At 41.8% G+C, this 11,264-nt stretch overlaps 1 protein-coding gene and 2 long non-coding RNA genes across 9 annotated transcripts in view; 2 read left to right on the forward strand and 1 right to left on the reverse strand.

The window, feature by feature from the left end:
* Nucleotides 1-942: 942 nt before the first annotated feature.
* LOC111264847 (uncharacterized) lies at nucleotides 943-11,258 on the reverse strand. Of its 3 annotated transcripts, none has more exons than XM_022841066.2 (4): nucleotides 10,188-11,258; nucleotides 5,919-6,294; nucleotides 4,062-4,175; nucleotides 943-2,032 (listed from the first exon to the last, which is right to left on the reverse strand). In XM_022841066.2, the coding sequence occupies exon 1, from the start codon at nucleotides 11,196-11,198 to the stop codon at nucleotides 10,215-10,217; it is 984 nt and encodes a 327-aa protein (XP_022696801.1). In that variant the 5' UTR covers nucleotides 11,199-11,258; the 3' UTR covers nucleotides 943-2,032; nucleotides 4,062-4,175; nucleotides 5,919-6,294; nucleotides 10,188-10,214. The 3 variants fall into 3 exon arrangements, with proteins under 3 accessions (XP_022696801.1, XP_022696791.1, XP_022696808.1); XM_022841056.2 differs by having other exon boundaries at nucleotides 4,062-4,197; nucleotides 10,188-11,241; XM_022841073.2 differs by lacking the exon at nucleotides 4,062-4,175.
* LOC111264869 (uncharacterized) lies at nucleotides 2,026-4,043 on the forward strand. The gene is made up of 2 exons (XR_002683122.2): nucleotides 2,026-3,615; nucleotides 3,865-4,043. It is a non-coding gene; the product is annotated as an uncharacterized LOC111264869 (long non-coding RNA).
* Nucleotides 7,821-11,264, forward strand: part of LOC147753930 (uncharacterized) — a 14,833-nt gene continuing 11,389 nt past the window's right edge. For 3 of the 5 annotated variants that reach the window (XR_015312861.1, XR_015312859.1, XR_015312860.1), the window contains exon 1: nucleotides 7,823-8,547. This is a non-coding gene — a long non-coding RNA (uncharacterized LOC147753930). Of the gene's footprint in view, nucleotides 8,548-11,264 lie in introns of all 5 variants that reach the window. The other 2 variants (XR_015312856.1, XR_015312863.1) reach the window with 2 other exon arrangements.

The following is an 11,264-nucleotide window of genomic DNA, read 5'->3' on the forward strand; positions in this document are numbered from 1 at the left end:
TCTCTCTCTCTCTCTCTCTCTCTCTCTCTCCCCACCCCCTCTCCCTCTCTCGTTAGTCGTTCCGCTATGTAAGTAGTCATTTTCGTAAAAATTCTAGTTATTAAATTTTTCCGTTAAATGAAGGAATAGTAAGAGCTCGATCCATAGATATTACAAACTCGGTCTAGCCATAGGCCGAGTAACACTTATTTCCTTGCTTTTGACTCTACTAATAGTTTTGATGCTATCAGCAGTGGTACACTGGCCATATGTTGACGAAATAACGGGGATCGTTGGGCTGGGTTGGCATGAAGTTCGTTTGTGAATGGATGAGTGCAGATAGGCAGGCAGGCAGGAAGAGGAGGACGACATCCTGTAAGTATCGGTTGAGCTAGACCTCAATTAGGTCCTACTTGATGAGCGGGCGTCGGAAAGTCTATCGACGTAATTTTTTTAAAGGCAACGTCTGAATTTTGGCACGATTCTTATCTGCTTTGGCGCATGCAAACTAATACCGACAGATGTTGGAAAATTTCTTAATCAATTTCATTAAACTGTACTACTTTTTGTGTATATTATTACAATTCAATGTAATAGACGAAATACTCCTGTTGCTGAGCTCGGTAGACAAACCAGGAGCGCTGCCTAGTCAACGCTTTATTCAATTTCAATAGACTCCCCCCCACAGCAAGTGTTTTTCGCACCATAAAATTGATTTTAGATGGAATGTATAGCCGCAGTTAGATGTTTCAGTAGATAAAAACGAATTAGATATAGGTAGAGGAGGGTTCGACGCTCTTTGCTCGATGTTGCCACAAGCCTAAGCGGAAGTTGTAAGTTCGACCTAAGACAAGTTGCAATTCTTTTAATTACATTATCTGTTCATTATCTTACTATTCATTGAATATACATTATTATTACTTTCCGTAGTAGCATAGGTTAAGTTGGAGAAAAGACACACTGTTCTATGATACGCTACTAAATTTATTGTCAAACGCTGAAACATATAATCAGTAATTACATCACTCCCTTGCTTGCGTGTAGGCGTTCCGGCAAAAGTTCTAGGTATATTTTAGTTGCTCGTATAACTTCTATTCGATAGCTATGATATGATCTTGTCCCCGATGTTGCTAGCACATAGTCGTCATTATGTACTTGAACTCTGTTGCATTAATACCATTATTATATTCATTACTATTATTCAAATTGATGCTATTTTACTATATGTACATGCTCGCAGTGGGGTTAACTTCCAATCTATCCAGTCGATGTTTTCGCATAATTTCGAAACTAGATATGTATATATACATGTTCAACGTATATGCTACAACTTTTAGGTCTCATTTTGCAACATCCGCTGGGCACCGTCTGTGCATGCCTCAATGAGGTGACCTCCGACCTTGTCATGCGCATTGCGCATCATCTGCAAACGTGAACAGCCGCTGCTACGGGAAAAACGCTTTGTTTCTACCTCCCTCTCTCTCTCTCTCTCTCTCTCTCTCACACACACACAGACACTCACACCCACACTCACACTCTCTCTCCCTCCCTCCCTCCCTCCCTCCCTCGAAAATAAGGCTTCGGCCCATTGCGAAGGCAACACTCAACTCTACTTAGACCTCGACCTGATGCTAATATATAGAAATACACTTGTAACATAATAGAAATACTCAGATTACCGTGTTATTCCGATAAGCACTAGCCTACAATAGATTGGCAGAAGTAGAACAGGTTAAATGTTAAGCAGAGACAAAATCCTTGCAGGTACGCTCAACATTCTACTAACAATATTAGTTAGATGAAATTGCGTTTATGTATGTGTTCGGTTGTGTGCTTGATTTATGGTAGACAGTGAGGCACAGCCATTCGATGATCGGTCTGATGTGCTCTCTATTTCTTCCGTGTGCACCTCACCTCAACGCGCGGGTAGAATTTGTTCTGATACGTGACCATCCGTATTGATTCTGAGTAGCGTTGGCCATCAGTCGCTTTGTACGTAGCGTTGCACGATGTGTGCAAATGTTCGCGTAGGAACAAACCTACCACCGTTGAACTAAAAGCAAAAATTGGACGACAACCATATTTGCAATACGGTACTTAGTAGGCAAGATCGTTCGCCGGTTACGAGGCTCGATTACGGCGTCCCAGAGGAGTAAACCTTCGGATGGTGTACACTAATTTGCTTAGTTTCTCTCTACATCTCGTAGGCCCCAGCTTCATCGAGACTCGGCGAAGCGGGGTTAAATGATAATTATCTATCGATCTAGGTATTTATCTAATAATTTTTTATAAGGGTACTCTGACGTGTCTATTAACAGTTACCTAAAGGCATGTTAATCCAGATAACGCTGCTGAAGATGGTGTTGTTTTTGTTCATCATTAGTAACTAAGTGCTACAACGATAACGACCCATAGTGTTTATTATCATGGTGTTTTTCGGGCTACATCTTAGCCATTGGTGATCGAGCAGTGACACATAGTTTTGTCAATTTCAAACGTTTCATCACTCACGTGTCACGTATGGAAACGATACAAGGCGAGTGATTGGAGGATCAATATTTGCGCTATCATATCTCTCCTTTTACGCGCGACCGCCAATTGTGAGCATTAAATACGAAACTGGGATGTTCCGTCTTGATCCCGGCGAAATTTCTTACATCGTTATGCTGCACGATGTGTTCGTGTCGCTAGTGTTATCGTCATTGTGTCGTGACCATGTTGTTATATCTTTCGAAATTTTCTGACCTTTTGTTCCGCAGGATTTCGTAGTTCATATAAACGTCGTTCAAATAAAACAAGCATAACCAGTGCGAAAAACCTAGCTAGCAGCTAAAGAAAGGCTAAATTTGAACCGTGAATCTATTTACACTTATCGCTGCCCTCGTTTTCCCAGACAGAATCGATCTTGCTAGTCAGCGTCAATAAGCATTGATCAGAAGAATCGAATGTGGGGACTGCTTCAACAGGGCTTACAACGTAAACCAATCCCTTCTGACCAGAAATCTATCCGGATTCCTGATTCCTATACACTACTCATCATTTTGCTCAACCAAAAATTTCTCAACGGTGCAGAGACTATTTTCTGGTCTACTGATGCCCTTGCAAGCGCTAGAACCTACCATGGCAAAAATCGACAAGTCATTATTGAGGGGTTACTGATGCAAGTTAATGTACAAGCGGATTTAGCTATCAGATAGATAAAATCCAAGGCTTCGCAGTTCCGCATACTCATCGAATAACAGTGAATTGCTACGAAGAGAAGCGCAGATCTCCACGCATACTTGCCCGTCAAACAGAAGGAAGTCGAATAGGAAAAGGCAAAATGGGGAAGGGGAGAATGGGGAGGAGAGAGGGCTTTCAGGCCTCGCTGATAATGGCCTATTGACTAACCAATTAGTGCGGGCCCGCTAGTGGGTCACTTTTTTTTGACCGCACCTGAATAAAACGAAAAGCCGGGGGCACTTTTGATATAGTTCTGTCGCCGATGCAATCGCACGGTGTGTGCTTGAATGGCCAACAAAAAAGGCAATTTTCTATGGGGGCCATAATGAATACGACGCGGAACAATTCGCAGACAGTAATATTATCGACGGATGTTAACGGTTTGTTCCGGCGTTCTATCGGAAGGTGTAAATTGTAAGTCTATGTTACCCACATTTTGATTTCAATTTCTGGATATGGAATCTAGTATGTTTCTGTAGCATTCATCTTATAGGGCACTTCTACAAAAAAAAAAAAAAAAAAAAAATTAAAATCGGGTCGTTTTCTATCATGAATAATGAAACCGTAACACCGCTGATGCTGTTGCGACTATCCGTCAGCGGTCAATATATATATATATATATATGAGCACGCATTTGGAAATAACCGAATTTTTATAATAAGGAAATTGATTGCCTCTGCAATGACCGCTCACCAACAGCAACGGTCGACGACGACGATGATGATGATGATGATTATGCTGACTACGACGGTGATGATGATAATGATCATAATATGGCACAGTCGGAAATGATCATTTATCCAAAAATAGGCAAGTAATAAACTCATGCTAAATAAATCAATGATGAATATTCGTTTACCGTAAAAGCTACAGGTGCATAGTTGCGCGTTCGCGGTCCCGTTCGTGCCTGCTGATAGGTCACACTTTTTTCTAAAGTGGGCTTGACACTGCCAGAGGTAGCAAGCAGGGCATTCTGCAAGACGAGTCGAAAGATCCTACGTACGAATAAAAGTCAATTCGATGATAACTAGGAATATAATTGTTTTAATTGCACCACCAAGGATTGAATACCAACGCTGTAGAGACTTCTACGCCTTCCCACCCAGGACTTTTCTTTGATTCAGCGGACTTTTGCCTCTATTAACGATCTCGTGGATTTTCTGCTACGTCAACTACATTTTTGGCTACATCTCTTACTGAGTCTCCTCTTGATAATAGGACCACCACAGGGACGATTTACGAATCAAGTGGAACATTTGTAAATACCCCCCACCAGTAAATTATCTCTACGTTCGCATTTAATCAAGCCGATTTCCGGCGGGGTTATACTCTAACAAACGGAAGGAGAAAAAATTGATTAAAAGAAGTTCAAATTATTCAACATCGGATAAGACCGAAAAGCAGGCCAGACAATAGAAGAGCCATCGTGCAGATTTCTTCAAGCTACTGCTATAAAAGACAAAGGTCATCAGTCATTAAAGTTATTACGGCTAAGTTAAAGCGATGTTTGCGATTCAGAACGATAGCTCAATATTGACTTGTACTGGCCTTTGGACGTCTAGAAAATTCGATCATTTTAGTCCAAGCAAACGGGAATTAGTTCGAATTTCTGCACGAGACTTGGCTACTGACTGGGAAGCCTTAATATCGTCTGTTCGAAAAATGCTTTCGTAACAACGGTAGCTCAGCTATTTATCTCTGTGAATCTACTATAAACGGGATTCCTTGTTTATAGAGAACCTCTTCATACATTGTAGAGAGTGCGTTAGACCTCTACGTATCTACGTGGTTCTCCGTTTGCGAAACACGAACGAAAAAATGCCCGTTTACAATATCGCTTTCGAGGAGGAGTCCACGGTTCAAACTGGTAAAGTCGGACATGCTACATGGTTAAAGAACTTATTACTGTTTGTAGAGTGTGGGGTGGCGATGACATTTGTTTCGAGGGGTGACTTAGCTTTGTAAACCATCAACTGCAATATAACTGTGCACACAAACTTAGTGACAGTGAATTTCGGAAAATTTTTTAGTGGTTTATTGACCACAGACGGATCGTATTCATGCTTAGAATGATGCCTAGAGCACCTTACCTCTCATCTTATTGCTTCGCCGTATAATGATAACCTTTTCGGTTATTTCTAACGTAAGTATACCAGATGCAAATAAAAGATCTTGTCGTTTATAAAGCAAATGCTCTTGCTATAGCGATTTAACAAACAACCGAACAAACATTTGATCGATTACCTTAGCGGAAAGTTTCTTCTATCTTCAGGCTGGACGAAAATCAAAATTAAGAACTACTTCTAAACACTGGATAACAAGTTATGTTGTCTAGAGTGTGGGCTACCTGATATAATTTGAAATGTTTTTATGTGTTATTCTTCTTGCTATGCTTAGAGAACATGGAGGCCCAATTAATAATTCGTAATAAGGATTGACCAGGAGGAAACACTCAACGATGCGGAAATGCTTCATCGCTACCGCATTGCTACATCCTTGACAAGCATACGATGTTTGCTGGGGCTACCGTCAGCTAAATTTAAATCAAATATATAGATTTAATCCATCATTGCATATCTATTCTGTGTATCAACATCATTTTCCGCTACAAATGATTAAACGTTTCGACTTTTACGTCCGATGTAGGCATTAAGAATCACTTCGGGAGTTTTCTATCGCAAGTGCGCTCGACAAAGCAGATGCAAAAATACTATACCTTAAAATTATAGTTTCACGGAACCCCACTGGTAATGAAACGTACAGAAGGACCGCTTGTGTTGCCTGTTTCTGTTGACTGTGAAAACGTTGGGCCGATAGACCGCCGTCAAGTGGGGCTATCATGGTTGTCATTGCTGATGCTGCTGTCGCCAGCGATAGTACTGTTTTTCGCTGTCCATTGCTCGGCGTCAGCCAAAATTTATTTTGGAGCGCCAAGATGGTATCTCCTCTTACATTCGATAAAACGACATTCCATTTTTTGTCTGATTAAGGCCGTTCAAAGATGTCTATCGCCGAAGCAAAAGCAAACTTGCTGTCATTGATCTGTTCTCTGTGTTGTCGACGTGCCTATGAGACGATCGTAAATCTGGAAACTGAGACCATATACACACATACATACAGTTTTAACATTAAAAAATGATCCGGGAAATCGGACTCGTAAAGTCCGCCCCTTTCCGATATCATTAGAAAACGAATCACCTATTTCCTTAACTTTTACAACGATATATAAAAGAAGAATATATATATATTTTTTAATTATTTTTCGCGTTACCACAGCCGCGTCGTCCATATGAGCATAACATGTGCACAGACTAGGGAATAGAATGATAGCATCCCTGTTAGATGCCATTGACTTCATATCTGATATCAACGAACCTGGCCTAAGTAGAATGATCAGATCTAGCTTTCAGAGTACGCAATTAACACTTGCTTTTACTAGACCTTTTACCAGACGTTTTCCATTAAATTTAAAGCAAATTTTAAGTTACACTTCCCTAGTTACCTGTGAAACTATATCGAATAAACACGTCCTAGTTATACGTTAGCTTGCTATGCCCAGGCAAATCATGGAACGATAAGAGAGCATTCGTTGTTGTTCCGAAATATTGAATGGCCCCTGTCGACATATGTCTCGCGCTAACTTCAGCTGACTTAGCTTGATTTCAATGATAGAACTTCTGATCGGTAAAGGCCATAAATCCAACAACGGAAATCTAAGCCATTTTTACAACCAAGGAACTGCTCTTATTAAGCCGTGCGCTAATATGAGCTATTACTGCACGGTACCGAAGGAATCGATGAGCCCCGTATAATACAGTACAATTTGCAGTTCGTGTAAAGGTCACAAACTTAGTCATTCTAGAGATGTTACCCGCTGCTATAGGTATCTGAAGTTATGGTATCGTAAAATATATGTTCCATACTTTATAGAGTGACTGTCAGCGGTTGGTCGATCGTGTGATTTACCCAGAAAACATTTTGAACATGAGTACTAATAGATAAATGAATTCCCAAATCGATCAGCGGACCCTTATAGCCAACCGGCACTATCAAATATTCAGCGAATATCACTTGCAGGCTCTACGCGCTGGAGCCCCATGCCGGCCGAGCGTTCTAAGGGCAGATGCTTAGAGCTCAACGCCACACGTTACACCATCACAAAATTAAATAAAGCAAAATCAATGACGGCCATAATTAAGCAACAACAGTTGGCTCGTCATAATAATCAGACAATCAATGGCAACGACAACGCAGACCGCTATTGCGATGGCTTTATATTGGACGATACATCAATAACCATTGATGTTGTTGCTGCTTCTTTTTCTTATTGCGATTATTGTTTCGATCGTTGTGGTCGCTATTGTGGTTATTATTGCCACCATATGATAAAGATAGAAGCGGCCTTTTTGACCCATGACTCGACCGATTCAAAAGATGTGCTACACATGCCTGGCTCTTGCCTGGCGGACGAGCTAAGGGAGATCGAACGAGCCCAGAGGAAGTACCGACCCCACTTGCTGCTGTTGTAAATTATGCTTAGTACTGTCATGACGGTACTATGGCAACTGGCTCCTACCCTCCTGTGCTGTTTAAATGGTTTTTGTTGGTTTATAATACCTGTGGATTCTTTTTGTTTCATGCACAGTTTCTGTCCGGTACACCGAAATCCATTGTCCCGATTAAGAGAGCAGGCCCCTTCCACATATGGCCGCCGTTTTAAGACTTTTTTTTTTACAAGTTTCATTCATCAGCCAGAAAATGGAATTATGACCTCGGTTTGAAAGGGGCAAGTAAATCATGAAACGAAAAAATGACGGAAATCACTACAAATTGCGTTGCTTTTCCAACAGCATTAACAACGTCTGTTACCATGCCTGATTTAGTTAGTTTTTTTGTTTTGCCCCTAGTTACATGCAGTCGCATTGCATGAGCACAAAACAACGGCAGTGTTAAGGACAACGAGCATCGGTAGGGTGCTTGCTAGGATAAATGCCAAGAACATTATCATTAGCGTCGTTCCGAATACAGGATCACACCACGCACAGACCGGCACACACGTATTCACAATTTGTCCACTTTGACGGCGATAAATTGCGAGCAGAAAGCGAACGAACGAACGAACGGCGCAACTTCATCGCCTCCTCGGCATCGTCACAGTTACTACGAGTAATAAGCCACTAGGGATGAAGTTGTACGTTGGGTCTTATGCACGCGCATGCGCACGCGCATCTCTTTACCCATGTGCACCCTGCTGTCTAATTTGTTCTAAATATGAACAACTAATGGATTTTCCCAGGCATTCACAAACGTGCCGGACCGCATCAGGATGTCATGAGCGTAATCATGTGAGTAACTGTGAGCACTACAAGAACGATCGATTACATCCATTCGATAAAGAAATAAGAAAAGAAACACAGGTAGCACCAAGCTTTTCTATCGCTATCTACCGTCCGAAAATGGAATACTATTAGAGAATCCCGTTGTGTGCGCCCCGTCCGAGTGTCACGGAAGATGTATATGGCTAAAACCATCACCGATAGGGGTGACAAAAAGGTTTTATTAGCTTTTGTATTCTGTTGTGGCAATATGAAAAGCACACACATAATAAAATGAGGCCGCACGTAAATTGATGGATAATATTCCACAAGATTAAATGCAGCTGAGCAAAACAAAGGCGGCGGACGAATAGCTGATCGTTAAATTGCGGGTAGGCTGCCCGATCCTGGGACCCTCATTGCTTTTACTAGCAGTGAATACCCACACCTAGGTAAAACCTATGAATGGTCTTATTTAAGCTGGAAGGCTCACCGAACGACAACGCAGTCTGGCTTACGTCTGGCGTTATGTTACGTAACAAAAACGTAATCTTGGCCGAGCTTTTATATGCTCCGGTAAGCAATAATAATGAGCCATACTTCAGCCAGCTGCGCAATGACACTGTTGTCACGCATATCGGTACCGCATTGCCACTATATCTACCACTCAGAAGAAAACCAACTGACAAATCTATATCTAAATGGTAGTTTTGGGTAGATGGCTTTACTTAACCTGAAGCAGATGATCATTCAATCCAATGCGGTTTGGATGATGATGGCGCGAAAGTTTCAATGCCGTTTGCTTGGATGGAAACATATCGATATGATTATCGGTTTTTTACGACGACAAAATATTGTCCCTACAAAGTCTGATGTCTACGGTTGTGTATTCGACCATTCATACAAAATGTGGCCATTTATATATTTCAATAGTGTAACATGTATAATAGTGTAAAGGAAACATGTGATCGTATTCTACTTGTTTGCGACAAGCGACAAAAAAGTTGTCACCTCCCCATAAACCGCGCGTGCCCGCGATGTTTCAAGCACATAGAAGGGAGCACAACAACGCAATGTCGTGCATTGGCTAATTGTTGTAAAACCTCACCGGAAAATTGCCAAACGAAAAAAAGAAGGAACAAGCGGGAAAGTCTTGCCCTATTGATGTAATATTATGTTATACAATAGAACATTTGATCAACTACGACGTTTCTAGTAGCTAAGTGCTATACCGTGGCCATTTTCGTTTCAATCAATGATTGAAAGATTTGGTAGGTAGGTAGCTATATTATCGGATGTAACATCTGCCGGGGATTGCACTTTGGCAGTGAAACACGTTTACCGAAATAACAGTATAGTTTGGTGGCCATCTATTTTGGTCTCTGGGATTATACTACAAATGCTTAAACTTTCCTGTAAGATACTCTGTGGCTCTTCGTTATCTAATTAGAAGCCCAGTATTATACTGAGTCGTATGACCTCAATGCCTGGTCAACTTTAAGGTCTTGTTTCGCTTTCATACCACAACTAAGTCAAACTATGAGACTACTACACCATCACCTCTAGCACACGTTTGCTGTCAAGCACCGATTATATATACATATATATGTGTGCGTTATGTTTATACGCCATTTAGTAAACTTAAGAAATGGAAAAACAGGCGATAATACCTTTGTTGCTATTCCAACTGGCAAAGCTCAGCGCGTGGTGTTAATGTAGAAAATGCTGCCCTGGGGCGTTGGATAACTCTGTGGGAATAGACGCTCATAGCCAGACGCTGGAGGAGGCAGATACGCTGCTGATTGAAACTGGCCTGGGTACAGACTGGGAATTTGAGGCTTAGACGGCTGGAAACTTCCATTTTGGCTAACCTGTAGGGGCGAGAAAGGTTGGATCCTATTGTAGCGGTAATAGCTCTGCTGGATTGGGGACAGTGCTCGCAGTGGCAACAGAGGCAAGGTTACAATAGCCCGGCCAGAGACATTGTCAATGACGCTCGTGAACCCGTTGTTTTGTTTACGTTCCTCAGGATTAAGGATGTCGTAAACGCTTGGAATATTGATGTTGCTAGGAATTTTGCGAAGAGCAAATCGAGCAACAGGTGTCGCAGGAGGCGGCACCTGCATAATAATCGTTGGTGCATCTGGCATCAGAATCTTTTCGCCGCTATGGAAAACGTCAGTGATAACAGAGGTATTGTGAATAGCATTATGTGGGATTCCATTTCTGGACTGTGACAGCATTGACAGATATGGCTCAGCAGACGTGCGCTTTTCGGCAAAAATTTCAGGCATCATCAGTTGACGATCCCTGGAAAAGCCTGTGTATTGCAGATTTGAAGTTCCTGGCGTAACTTTATCGCCTTCAGCCACATCGATACTTTCATTTGGAGGCATCGCTTCCTCACGAATAATAGCCATTATTTCGTTAAGTATCATACGCGTATGGCCATTAGGCTGCACTTTAAAGCTAAGTTCTGCGAAACGGTTTCCTCCGAATGGCAACACAGGAACATTGACTTGATCAAGCATTCGCATCTTTAGGGACTTTGCGGGTGGAACGCTCTCTGTAATTGGGTTTATTGGCTCTGTGTTCTCACTAATTTCTGATGACGAATCAGAGGAGATGCCGCTTATTCCTTTATAGGGAGTATCTATAGTTAACGCAGGGTTATCTTCCATCTTATCTGCGTTATCTTCACCGTGGTCCACGCCGGAAATGATCCTTGGCTGGTCAACGCTTTGAGG

The sequence above is a fragment of the Varroa jacobsoni genome, unplaced genomic scaffold (genome assembly GCF_002532875.2).
Source record: "Varroa jacobsoni isolate VJ856 unplaced genomic scaffold, vjacob_1.0 scaffold_99, whole genome shotgun sequence".
NCBI classification, from domain to species: Eukaryota; Metazoa; Arthropoda; class Arachnida; order Mesostigmata; family Varroidae; genus Varroa; species Varroa jacobsoni.

Coding starts and splice junctions, on each gene's coding strand:
- LOC111264847 (XM_022841073.2), bottom strand. CDS start 11,198: ATGGAAGATAACCCTGCGTTAACTATAGATACTCCCTATAAAGGAATA.